This window comes from Ovis aries, chromosome 26 (genome assembly GCF_016772045.2).
Source record: "Ovis aries strain OAR_USU_Benz2616 breed Rambouillet chromosome 26, ARS-UI_Ramb_v3.0, whole genome shotgun sequence".
Classification (NCBI taxonomy): domain Eukaryota; kingdom Metazoa; phylum Chordata; class Mammalia; order Artiodactyla; family Bovidae; genus Ovis; species Ovis aries.
In genome coordinates, this window is record NC_056079.1 from 38,145,691 (window position 1) to 38,160,076 (window position 14,386).

General features: G+C 40.3%; 1 protein-coding gene across 18 annotated transcripts in view; it reads left to right on the forward strand.

The window, feature by feature from the left end:
- The window catches only part of PSD3 (pleckstrin and Sec7 domain containing 3), a 590,582-nt gene that overhangs the window by 453,789 nt on the left and 122,407 nt on the right, over nt 1-14,386 (forward strand). For all 18 annotated transcript variants that reach the window (XM_042241260.2, XM_060407086.1, XM_042241264.2 and 15 more), the window contains one exon: nt 7,380-7,423. In XM_042241260.2, the coding sequence (XP_042097194.1) occupies nt 7,380-7,423 (44 nt within the window). The remainder of the gene's footprint in view (nt 1-7,379; nt 7,424-14,386) is intronic.

Consider the following 14,386-nt stretch of genomic DNA (forward strand, 5'->3'; position numbering starts at 1 on the left):
GAACCCACATGCCCATCTGGGTAAAGCCAGGCTATAGCTGGGTCCCCTGCCCCTCGGGGTGTCTCTCCCTGGCTCCTGCACTCATCCATGTGACCTGCTTACTGTTGAGGGTTAGTCAGGTTTTGATATTGGACCAGCATGTAGACTTGATAATCAAATTAACTCATTAGGATATGTTCACAGGTTTTTTGTTAAATTGAGGTGTGACTGACATATATTATTACATTAGTTTCAGAACCACAACGATTTGATCTTTACATGCATCGTGAAATGATCACTGTTACAACTCTAGTTAAAAACCCATCACCTTAGCTTGCAAAATATTTTTTTTTCTTGTGAGAGGACTTTTTAAAATCTACTCTGTTAGCGAGCTTTCGAATATGCAACACAGTATCACTAACTCTAGTCACCATGCAGCAGGTACCTCCCGTGACATCTGTGTTAGGACTGGAAGGTTGTACTTTTTAACCCCCTTTGCTCGTTTCTCCCAGTCCCCCGTCCCTACCCACCCTCTGGCCAATCCTACCCATCTTTTCTCAGTAAGAACTTGAGGGTTTTGTGTGGTTTTGTTTTGTTTTCGTTTCCACAAATATGATATCACATGGTATTCATCCTTCTGACTCATTTCACTTAGAAAAATATGCAGAAAGTTCATCCATCTTGTTGCAAATGGTGAGATTTCGTTTTTATGGATGATTATTTTCTGGTGTGTGTGTGTGTATGTATGTTTATATATATATATATGGTTTTCCAGGTGGCTCAGTGGTAAAGAATCCATCTGCCATCGCAGGAGACACAGGAGACATGGGTTCAATCCTTGGGTCAGAAAGATCCCCTGGAGTTGGAAATGGCAGCCCATTCCAGTATTCTTGCCCGGAAAATTCCATGGACAGAGGAGCCTGGCGGACCACAGTCCATGGGGTCATAGAGAGTCAGACATGGGTGAGCACACGTGTGCACACACATACACACAGGGAGAGAGAGAGTGGTTTTTATCTGTTCAGGGGCATATGCATTGTTTCTATATCTTCAGTATTATGAATATTATCAGTAATGCTACAGTACACATAGGGGTCCATGTATCTTGTCAATATATGTTATAATTAGTGTTTTTGTTTCCTTCGATAAATACCCAGACATGGAATTGCAGGATCATCTGACAGTTCTAGTTTTAATTTTTCTCAGAAACTCCATACTGTTTCCCCTAGTGGCTGCATCCGTTCGCATTCCCACCAGCAGTGCACAAGGGTTCCCCTTTCTCCACATCTTTGCCACCACTTGTTATTTCTTTTCTTTTGATAATAGCCATTCTGACAGGTCTGAAGTGTTGTCTCACTCTGGTTCTGATTTGCATTTCCTTGAAGATTAGTGATACTGAGTATATCTTCATTTTTTAAATTTTCATTTGCCTGTTGGTCATCTCTATGTCCTCTCTGGAAAAAAGAAAAATGTCTATTCAGATTCCCCGTCCATATTTTGATTGAACTCTTGGCTTCTTTGTGATTGAGTTGTGTGAATTTGTGGGATAGTTTAGATATTGACTCCTTATCGGACATGTGGTTGGCAAATATTTTCCCCATTCGGTGCATTGCTTTCTCATTTGGATGGCTTCCTTTCCTGTGCAGAAGCTTCCTAGTTTGAGCAACCTCACTGGTTTACTTTTGCTTTTCTGCCCTTGCTTCTAGTGTCGAATCTAAAAAATCATCACCAAGACCAACATCAAGGAGTTACTGCCTGTGCTTTCTTCTAGGAGTGTTATGGTTTTAGGTCTTACATTCAGATCTTTAATCCACTTTGAGTTAAATTTTGCATCTGGTGTAAATAATTGTCCAGTTGCATTCTTCTGCATGTGGCTGTTCAGTTGTCCTAACACCACTTATTGAAGAGACTGTCCTCGCCCCATTGTATGGTCAAGGTTCCTTTGTCGCAAGTCAGCTGGCTGCACGTGTGTGGGCTTACTCCGGCCCTCTGTCCTGTTCCATTGGTCGGGATGTCTGTTTTCGTGTCACTGTTATACCGTTTTGATTACTGTAGCTTTGTCATATGCTTTGAAATTGGGGAGCATAATGCCTCTAGCTTTTTTCGTCCTTTCTCAAAATTGCTTTTGCTGCTTGGGGTCTTTTTCAGTTCCACACAAAGTCTAGGATTGTTTATCCTATTTCTGTGAAAAATGCCACTGGAATTTCGATAGGGAGTACACTGAATCTGTAGATTGCTTTGGGTATGATAGCACATTTTACTGATATTCACTCTTCTAATCCACGTATACAGAAAGTCTCTCAATTTATTTGGTCATCTTCAATTCTTTTCATGAGTTTCTTATAATACAGGTTTTTTACTTCCTTCATTAAATGTATTCCTAGACATTTTATTCTTAAATGTGACATTACAAATGGGATTGCTTTCTTCATTTGTCTTTCTGATAGTTCATTATTAGTGCTTAGAAGTCAACAGATTTTTGTATATTGACTTCATATCCTGCAACTTTATTGAATTTTTAAGCTAGTTTTAAAAATTTAACTAGTTTTTTTTTGTAGAGTCTAAGGTTTTCTATATATAATATCATGTTATCTCAAAGTAGTGACAGTTTTACATCTTTTCCAGTTTAAATTCCTTCTATTTCTTTCCCTTGGCTAATATCTCTGGCCAGGAATTCCAATATGATGTTGAATAAAAACAGTAAGAGTGGACATCCTTGTCTTGTTCCTGATATTAGAACAAAAGCTTTCAGTTTTCTAATGTAAATTGTTACGACCTCTATGGGTGTTAGCTGTGGGATTGTCATATATGGCTGTTTTTTTGTTGAGGGATATGTTTACAGTATTAACAGGGGGAAATTATTTCTACTTAAATTTTGGCTCACCAGGGAGTTTAGTACAAATAATAAATCATTATGTTGTGTAGCTGATCCTAATGTTGTATGTCTGCTATGTTGTTGTTCAGTCACTGTCGTGTCCAACTCTGTGACCCCATGGACTGTAGCACACCCAACTCCTCTCTCCTCCATTGTCTCCCAGAGTTTGCTCAGATTCATGTCTGTTGAGATAGTGATGCTATCTGACCATCTCATCCTCTGCTGACCCCTTATCCTTTTCCCTTCAATCTTTCCCAGCATCAGGGTCTTTTCCAGTGAGTTGGCTTTTCGTATCAGTTGGCCAAAGTATCAGAGCTTCAACTTCAGCATCAGTCCTTCCAATGAATATTCAGGACTGATTTCTTTTAGGATGGACTGATTTTTATCTCCTTGCAGTCGAGCAGACTCTCAAATGTCTTCTCCAACACCAAACATTTCGAAAGCATAAATTCTTTGGCACTCAGCCTTCCCTATGGTCCATCTCTCACATATATACATGATGTTCAAGCTGGTTTTAGAAAAGGCCGAGGAACCAGAGATCAAATTGCCAACATCCACTGGATCATGGGAAAAGCAAGAGAGTTCCAGAAAAACATCTATTTCTGTTTTATTGACTATGCCAAAACCTTTGACTGTGTGGATCACAATAAACTGTGGAAAATTCTTCAAGAGATGGGAGTACCAGACCACCTGACCTGCCTCTTGAGAAATCTGTATGCAGGCCAGGAAGCAACAGTTAGAACTGGACATGGAACAACAGACTGGTTCCAAATAGGAAAAGGAGTACGTCAAGGCTATATATTGTCACCCTGCTTATTTAACTTCTATGCAGAGTACATCATGAGAAACGCTGGACTGGAAGAAACACAAGCTGGAATCAAGATTGCTGGGAGAAATATCAATCACCTCAGATATGCAGATGACACCACCCTTATGGCAGAAAGTGAAGAAGAACTAAAAAGCCTCTTGATGAAAGTAAAAGAGGAGAGTGAAAAAGTTGGCCTAAAGCTCAACATTCAGAAAACGAAGATCATGGCATCTGGTCCCATCACTTCATGGGAAATAGATGGGGAAACAATGGAAACAGTGTCAGACTTTATTTTTTGGGCTCCACAATCACTGCAGATGGTGACTGCAGCCATGAAATTAAAAGACGCTTACTCCTTGAAAGGAAAGTTATAACCAACCTAGATAGCATATTCAAAAGCAGAGGCATTACTTTGCCGACTAAAGTCCATCTAGTCAAGGCTATGGTTTTCCTGTGGTCATGTATGGATGTGAGAGTTGGACTGTAAAGAAGGCTGAGCACCGAAGAATTGATGCTTTTGAACTGTGGTGTTGGAGAAGACTCTTTAGAGTCGCTTGGACTGCAAGGAGATCCAACCAGTCCATTCTAAAGGAGATCAGCCCTGGGATTTCTTTGGAAGGAATGATGCTAAAGCTGAAACTCCAGTATTTTGGCCACCTCATGCGAAGAGTTGGCTCATTGGTAAAGACTCTGATGCTGGGAGGGAGTGGGGGCAGGAGGAGAAGAGGATGACAGAGGATGAGACGGCTGGATGGCATCACTGACTGGACGGACGCGAGTCTGAATGAACTCCGGGAGTTGGTGATGGACAGGGAGGCCTGGCGTGCTGCGATTCATGGGGTCGCAAAGAGTCAGACACGACTGAGTGACTGAACTGAAACTGAAACTGGAAAACCATAGCTTTGACTATACAGTCCTTTGTCAGCAGAGTGATGTCTCTGGCTTTTTAATATGCTTTCTAGGTTTGGCAATTATGCCTTGATTTAAAAAAAATGGAATATAGTGGCTGTTTTGTATTTAAATACATTTATACTTTGAATAATGTTATTCAACCTTACGTAAGACACAGCAGCCATATATATAATTGAAACACTTTGCTGTACACGTGAAAATAGCACAATATTGTACACTAACTATATTCCAAGATAAAAGTTAAATTTAAGAAAATAAAAGGACACAGCAGACAGTCAAGTGGAAGGTAATCTTAAGGTGTAGCAAAGACATTTTAGGAGGAATGTGCTCTGTATAAATACTCATGACACCTTATTGACCAATTCTACCTTCATAATGAATGAAATGGAAAAACACATGTGCATGTGTGTGTGTGTGTGTGTGTGTGTGTGTGTATATTTATGTTTGTAGTAAGGGTTTGGAGTATTGTGTCAGCATAAATGATAGTTAGAAGTTGCATCTTCATTCACTCTCAGGTTTGGTTTGGTACACCTCCAGAGCTGCTCGTCAAATCCTGTGGGAGGTGTGCGTGTTTAGAATTATCTTTGGCTACATCCCTCCCCCTCTTTGGTGATAATAAAGTTTGATCAGGGTATGTGAGTGTTGGATGCATTTTCGAAACAGATTTTCTTTTAGTAATCAATTATCATAAAGCATTAAAAAGATTCAGGAAAATCCCTTTGTAATTTTGTCATTGAAAAGGATAAGGATTCAATTTTTTGCCATATATATATATATATATATACACACACACACATAATCACATACGAACAGGACTTTGGCTTGTGGTATAACAGGTTTGTTGAATTTTACAGGATCCTGTATAATAAATTTTTGTTGTGTGATGTATAGCTGACAGAGTAACAAGAATATTCCACTTTGAAACTGAGTTATCTCTTCAAGCAAAATATTCTTAAGAGCAAAACATTTGAAAAAGTTGATCTAGGGCAGAATTGAATTTATTTGACATTTTCTAGTTGCCTAGATATCATTTTCTACCTTTATAAATAGATAGTTTTTTATCTTTAACAATTGTTAAATTTCTCCGGCTCGTATTGTGTGTGTTAGTATATAAAGAACCATGAATGATCTGGCTCTTCTCAAAAACCCACTATTACTTGTGGGTTCAAGGCAGCTCTTACAAGTAGTAGAATCCACTTAAAGACACTTATAGCAAGAGTCTCCTGAGGCTGGAGCCAGACGTTGACCCTGAACTTCTGTACGTGCAGCCTCAAGAGACATTAACTAAGGTTGTCCTACTTCTTCAGTAAATTTGAGTTCTTTGAAAAGCGCATTCAATTTATAACACGGTCTCTGTGTCTTGATTTACCCCTTATTTTCTTTTGCTGTTTTACCATTTCTGCATTTGATGACATGATAATTTCTGTATTTGATGTCCTGATAATGCTGAAATGTGTCCTACATTTTATTAGCTACCCAGTAGTTAAACTGACTACTATAGCCACACTGAAGAAATCCCGTGGAGTCCGTCAAGACGTGGCTAAAGATGCACGTATTGCATCTTAAGTAACGTAAAATCTGTACCCAAGCATCTTTGTCCTGAATTGCAGTGAGTTTTGCTAGAAAGGGGCTTTACTACCTGTGTGCAGTCTTTCTGATTACACACACGTAGACTGCGTCTCCCACTTAGGCCAGACGTGTTAAAAGGCAGAAAATAGTCCACAAGGCAGCTCTGCTCTGCTCTGCTCTGCTACCCGGGGAACAGTCTGACCCTGCCATTTCCTCATTTGGAAGATGAGTTGTTTGATAGCGTCTCATCCCGCTTTTCCCATCTTAAAGTAAATGAGATGAGTCTAATAAGTCCAAATCTCTCTTTAGAAAAAAATGCTCTGACTCCTCATACTGTTATTCTGCACCTATTTACCCTTTCTTCAGTGCAGTTGGCAGCTTTGGTTTTCTGCCTTAGAGATGCACTTGTGTTTTCTTACATTCTAAACATCTTACTCAAAATTAAGAAGCTAGAGGTGTGAGGTAGTTTTTCCTTAGGTTAGTTGTCTTGGTGGAACAACTTGATTACAAAAAGTTTAATGTGTTGATACCAGAGCTGGAGCCTGGTGAGGCGGTCTTACATGCTGTCTTGTCTATGATTGTCACGGCCCTAAGGGAACTTTCTGTCTCCCCCTCCACCACCTCACACACATCAGGGTAACACTAACTGTAAGGCAGAATTATGAGGTGCGACCAATACAAGTTGCCTAAGTCATCGATATAAAAACTCTGAAATTACTCTGAGATAGTTTCCCGTAATTGGGCTTCAGTCTCCCTTCCATTTCTCGTGCTCATTAAGTTGTTATGAAAACTGTTATACCTAGTCCATTAACGAAAAGGTATGAACTGCATCTTAAGTAACGTAAAATCTGTAACCAAGCATTCCAAAGGCAGTTTGGAAGCTGTAGTTTCTAAAGTAGTGAAGCTATATGACCACATTTTGAATAAGAAAAGTAGACGAATTCTAGTTCGTCCTGTGTTTTGCTATGGTAGAACGCAGCCCGGTGTTGTGTGTCGTAGTTACGAAAGACGTTTTCTGCCTCGTGGGACGTCTCTGTGTATCCCTGACGGCTGCCTGCCCTGTGTCTTTAGCTCACCTGTGTCTTTCCCGTTCCTGCAGCACCAACAGGATGACCTGCGAGGGCCCTGGGAGCCGATGGCTGACTCAGTCAAGCCCTTCGGCTTTTGTCGTTTGCTGAGTTACCAGTGTAGAGCAGGATGAAGAGAGTAATCCCATCTTGTTTTCTCTCCTTCCAGGCGCTGTACAACTCAATCAAGAATGAGAAGCTCGAATGGGCAGTGTGAGTATGCTGCATGCCCGCCTGTTAGTGCATGGACTGCGTGCTCTTTTCTTGCTGCCTTTCTTTGTGCCTCATCAGTGATCCTGGAGAAGGGTTAACTGCACAGCCAGTTCTCATTTTACACCACCAGGGTCTTATCCTCTCTGTATAAGACGCGTAAACCCTGAGTATTCCATGTCTTTTTCTTGGTACCAGCATGCTCCTATTCTTATTTTAAACTGTTTGCTATGCCTATCTACAATTAATTATCTTTTTATTTTTTAAAAAATGGCATTCAGAAAGAAAATACGAGTAAAGTAGGTAAAAAAATTCCAAAATTTTTTCCGAAATCTAATACACATGATGTGGGTGCCATACACTTATTCTAATGATCTCCTTCTTATCATTATAGATCAAGATTTTCTAATCCTATCTCCTATGACACTAATTCTACCAGGATATAGATAGATAAGCTTTGGAGGAGTTTAGTACTTGTATGTGATGAAGTCCACAGAAAGAATAGCAACCGCAATGCAAGGAGTCGCATTTCCTGAAAGATTTCACACAATTGTATAAATGTAGACAATAGTTATAGGAAAGGTGCTGCTGGAAAATTTGTAGGATAATATTCACTTGCATAGGAGGAACCTTGGTGCTCTTTTATTTTATTTTTATTGACGTATACTTGATGTCCAATATTATATTAATCACAGGTATACAACATAGTGATTCACAGTTTTTAAAGGGTAGATTCCATTCTTAGTTATTAAGTTCTGGCTGTATTCCCCATGTTGTACAATATATCCATGGAGCTTATTTTGTACCTAGCAGTCTGTACCCCTTAATCTTCTCCCCTTGTATTGTCCCTCCCACCTTCCCGCTCCCCACTGGCTTGCTTTCTGCATCTATGAATCTGCTTCCTCCTTGCTGTAGTTAGTAGTTTGCTGTATTTTTTAGATTCCACATCTAAGTGGAATCACACAGTATTTGTCTTCCTCTCTCTGACTTGTCACGTAGCATACTGCCCTCGCGGTCCACCCATGTTGCTGCAAATGGAAAATTTCATTCCGTATGTAGCTGAGCAGTATTCCGTTGTGTATATACATCACATCTCCTTTATCCATTCATTGATTGATAGACACTTAGGTTGCTTCCATATCTTGGCAGTTGTAAACAGTGCTGCTAGAAACGTTGGAGTGCATATATCTTTTTGAATTAGTGCTTTTTCCCAGATATTTACCCAGCAGTGGGATTACTGAATCATATGGAAGTTATAGCTTTAGTGTTTTGGGAAATCTCCGTACTGTTCTCACAGTGGCAGCTCCAGTTCACATTCCCACCAACAGTGTCTGAGGGTTCCCTTTTCTCCACATCCTCACCAGCGTTTGTGATTTGTGTTCTTTTTGGTGACAACCATTCTCACAGCTGTGAAATGATAGCTCATCGTGATTTTGATTTGCATTTCCCATATGATTACTGGTGTTAACCGTGTTTTCTTGTGCCTCTTGGCCACCTGCATATTCTCTTTGGAAAAATGTCTATTCAGGTCTTCCATCCATTTTTTTTATCATTTGCAAATATTTTCTCCCATTCAATAGGTTGTCTTTGTGTTTTCTCCGTGGTTTGTTTTGATATGCAAAACCTTTTAAGTTTAAAGGCTTCATGTGTTTATTTTTGGTTTTATTTCTTTAACCTTGGAGATGGATACAAAAAAAATATTGCTATGGTTTGTCAAAGAATGTTCTGCCTATGTTTTCTTCTAGGAGTTTTATAGTATCTAGTCTTCCATTGAGGTCTTTAATCCCAACGTTGACTTTATTTTTGTATATGGTGTTCAAATGTTCTAATTTCATTCTTTTACATGTAGCGGTCCAGTTTTCACATCACCACTTATTGAAGAGACTGTCTTTTCTCTATTGTGTATTCTTACCTCCTTTGTCATAGATTAACTGACCGTGAGTGTGTAGGTTTATTTCTGCGTTTCTGTCGTGTTCCAGTGATCTGTGTATCTGTTTTTGTGCCAGTGCCATACTGTTCTGATTACTGTAGCTTTGTAGTGTAGTCTGAAGCCAGGAAGTGTGATTCCCCAGTTCTGTTCTTCTTTCTCAAGATTGTTTTGTCTATTTGGGCTCTTTCATGTTTCTATATAAACTTTAAGATGCCATTAAAATGCCATTTAAAATGCCATATTTTGAGAGGATTTACATTGAGTCTGTAGATTGTCTCGGGTAGTATGATCATTTTAACAATATTAGTTCTTCCAGTCTAAGAACATGCTGTATCTCTGCATCTGTTTCTGTCATCTTCAGTTCCTTTCACCATATCTCATGCTTTTCCAACTACAGGTCTTTTACTTCCTTAGGTAGGTCTATTCATAGGTTTCTGACTGGGTTCCATGGAGCCCTAGGGTTCAGGGAGATGTTTAGGGACCTCCCTAGGTGATGTGAGTGAGGGGAAAGGGAAGCATGACCAGGACCCACTTCTACCTCACACAAGCATGACACCTACTTCAAATAACCAAAGTAGCCCCATTTTTATCTTTTTAAAATATATTGAGTTCTACTGAATAGCAATCCATACTGAAAAAAAATTTTTTGAAAAGTACATTCCAGCATTCCCATTTCATGTACTAGGTAAATGAAGCCAAGAAGCATTTATTAACAAATCCAGAGTCACAGAGCTAGTGTAGAGACAAAGCTAGGATTTGTTTTTCTAGCAGTCCTGGCTCCCCTTGGCAGTACCATGTTGCCTCACTTCTCCGTAGCCACACACTCCTTTTTATTATTATTATTTGTTTTTTAATTGAAAGATAATTGCTTTATAATATTGTATTGTTTTCTGCCATACATCAACATGAATCAGTCATAGGTATACATATGTCCAGGCTTCCCTGGTAGTTCAGCTGGTAAAGAATCTGCCTGCAGTGCTGAAGATCCTGGTTCAATTCCTGGGTTGGAAAGATCCCCTGGAGAAGGGACAGGCTACCCACTCCAGTATTCGTGGGCTTCCCTGGTAGCTCAGATGGTAAAGAATCCACCTGCAAGGTGGGAGACCTGGGTTCAGTCCCTGCTTTGGGAAGATCCCCTGGAGGAGGGCATGGCAACCCACTCCAGTATTCTTGCGTGGAGAATCCCATGGACAGAGGAGCCTGGCGGGCTGCAGTCCATGGGGTCGCAAAGCGTCGTACACGACTGAGCGAGTAAGCACAGCACATCACATACATATGTCTCCTCCCTCTCGAACCTCCCTCCCACCTCCCACCCCCTCCCACCCCTCTAGGTTGTCACAGAGCACCAGTTTGAGCTCCCTGCATTTACAGCAAATTCCCACTGACCATCTGTTTTACATAGAATAATGCATGTGTTCCAGTGCTCCTCTCTCGATTCACCCCACCCTCTCCTTCCTCCACTGTGTCCACAGGTCTGTCCTGTGTCTGCATCTCCACTGCTGCCCTGCAAATAGGTTCATCAGTACCGTCTTTCTAGATTCTATGTTAATGCACGATAATTGTTTTTCTCTTTCTGACTTACTTCACTGTGTTTAATAGGCTCTAGGTTCATCCACCTCATTAGAACTGACTGAAATGCGTTTCTTTTTGTGTCTGTAGCCACATACTCTTAGCAAATCTTTGCTAGGCAGGGATCACATCTGAATGTATATTAAGAGAGATTTATGTTAAATTTATAGTCTCATGAATTGCTTCTGGTCATTCATCTATTCCACAAACAACCTTTGAAGCAGCTATTTTTGTGCCTGGCCCTGTGGTAAAACCTAGATACACATTTGAAAAAGACAGAGGTTCTTTAGCTAATAAGAACGTAACATGGGAGCAACTGGAGCGGGTGGACTGTACCCAGACAGACACATAAAAGCAGTGGTGAGGGACACAGTCAGCTAGGTGCCTGTGGAAGGCCTCAGACCCTCCTGCAGGACAATCACTATTTCTTCCCCACTTCCTTTGTTAGGTTGTTCCTAATTCATAAAGCTTCTTTGTACTAGACAGTATGCTGGAAATTTACAGAAAAGAAACGGCAGTAAGACATTTTCCTTGGCCTAAGAAATCTTACAGTCTAATAGACAAACATGTATTTGTTTTTATTTATTTACTTATGTTTTTAAACAAGGGGTGGTTACTCTTTCTGATTTGAATGGGATGGTAAGGTGAGTTGAAGTGGATAACAGGCACTTATAACTTAAGTTAGAATTGCTTAAAATTTAGCTACCAGTGGACCTTCAGAGAATATAGCAATTAATAGAAAAGGGAAAACAAAATAAGTGCAGTATCATTCAGAAGGAAAATTAATGGTCTTCTTCTACTTTGGACCTTCATATGTACTGCTCTTATTGTATTTAGGATTAAATACAATATTTAATTGTAAGAAGCATTAAAAATTCATGTATCCAGCTTCGTTGTTAGAACACACAGTAGAATTAAATGTAAATAATATACTTTGGGGCCCTCCACTCTCCTGCTTCCCCCAGGGTCTGGGTTGCAGCAGCACTGACCTTGCTTTCATTGTGTATAGCTGTTCTTTAACTCTGAATAAGCATTTTTACAACCTTGTATCATGGGATAATCTGTGCTATTTTATATTACTCTATAACTCAATTTACCAGAATAGTTCAATGCCTTTGTTTTTGCTTATAAATTAAATTGTTTTCTGTCTACTCTTCTATATCGGATTGTCCTGGCTGACATGTGATGTCCCGGCACATGGACCTTTCTGTCTGTTGGATCCTATGTTGTGGAAGCCTTCAGCTTTAAGAAGTGCGGTTTTAAATACCAGTAGGCCATTGTTTGGGCTCTTTACCATTTTGTAAATGAACTTTACTTTGGCTAGTGTTCTCTTCATGCATCCCAGCCTTGTCATGGCAGAGGGGCTTGTGTAACTCCATGAAGCGCTGAGCCATGCTGGGCGGGGCCACCAAGTTGAGCTGGTCATAGTTTAGAGTTCTGACGAAACATGGTCCACTGGAGAAGGAAATGGCAGCCCACTCTAGTATTCTTGCCTGGAGAATCCCCAGACAGAGGAGCCCGGGGGGCTATAGTTCATAGCATCACAAAGAGACGTATATAACTGAAGCGACGTAGCACCCACACCCCAATAAGAAAGAAGTGACTGGGCCAAAGAGGGAATCAGCTGTGGCTGTATCTGGTGTATCTGGTGAGGAAGGTAAAATCCAGTGCTGTAAACAGCAATACTTCAGAGGAACCTGGAATGTTAGGTTCGTGAATCAGGCTAAATCGGATGTGGTCAAGCAGAAGATGGCAAGATTGAACATCGACATCTTTAGGAATCGGTGAACTAAAATGGAATGGGAGCATTTAGTTCAGATGACCATTATGTCTACTACTATGGGCGAAAATACCTTACAGGAAATGGAGTAGCCCTCAGAGTCAACAAGAGTCCAAAATGCAGTGCTTGGGGGTAATCTCAAAACTGCAGAGTGATCTTGATTCATTTCTAAGGCAAACCATTTGACATCACAGTAATCCAACTCTGTGCCCCAACCACTGATTTCATTGAAGCTGAAGCTGAATGGTTATATGAAGACCTTCTAGAACTAACACCAACAAAAGATGTCCTTTTCATCATAGGGGATTGGAATGAAAAAGTAGGAACTGAAGAGATACCTGGAATAATAGGCAAGTTTGACCCTGAGTACAAAATGAAGCAGGACAAAGGCTAACAGTTTAGTCAAGTGAACACGTTGGTCATAGCAAGCACCTTTTTCCAACCACACAAGAGATGACTTTACATATGGACATCACCAGATGGTCAATACTGAAATCAGATTGATTATATTCTTTGCAGCGAAAGATGGAGAAGGTGTATACAGTCAGCAAAACCAAGAGCTGACTATGGCTCAGATCACGAGCTCCTTAGTGCAAAATTCAGGCTCAAATTGAATAACATAGGGAAAACCACTAGGCAATTTGGGTATGACCTAAATCAAATCCCTTATGATTATACAGTGGAAGTGATGAATAGATTCAAGGAATTAAATCTGATAGAGCTCCTGAAGAACTGTGAATGGAGGTTAGTAACATTGTACAGGAGGCAGTCACCAAAACCATCCCCCAAAAAAGAAATGCAAGAAGGCAAAATGGTTGTCTGAGGAGGCTTTCCAAATAACTGAGGAAAGAAGTGAAGCAAAAGGCAAGGGAGAAAGGCAAACATATACTCAACTGAATGCAGAGTTCCAGAGTATGCGAAGGAGAGATAAGAAGGGCTTCTTAAAAGAACAATGCAAAGAAATACAGCTTAACAATAGAATGGGAAAAGTTAGAGATTTCTTCAAGAAAACTGGAGATATCAAGGGAATATTTCATGCAAGGATGGGCATGATAAAAGACAGAAATAGTAAGGACCTAACTGAAGCAAGTAAAGTAATGCTCAAAATTCTCCAAGCCCGGCTTCAGCAATACATGAACCGTGAACTTCCAGATGTTCAAGCTGGTTTTAGAAAAGGCAGAGGAACCAGAGATCAAATTGCCAACATCTGCTGGATCATGGGAAAAGCAAGAGAGTTCCAGAAAAACATCTATTTCTGCTTTCTTGACTATGCCAAAGCCTTTGACTGTGTGGATCACAATAAACTCTGGAAAATTCTGAAAGAGATGGGAATACAGACCACCTAACCTGCCTCTTGAGAAATCTGTATGCAGGTCAGGAAACAACAGTTAGAACTGGACATGGAACAACAGACTGGTTCCAATAGGAAAAGGAGTACGTCAAGGCTGTATATTGTCTCCCTGCTTATTTAACTTCTATGCAGAGAACATCATGAGAAACGCTGGGCTGGAAGAAGCACAAGCTAGAATCAAGATTGCCAGGAGAAATATCAATAACCTCAGATATGCAGATGATACCACCCTTATGGCAGAAAGTGAAGAAGAACTAAAAAGCCTCTTGATGAAAGTGAAAGAGGAGAGTGAAAAAGTTGGCTTAAAGCTCAACATTCAGAAAACGAAGATCATGG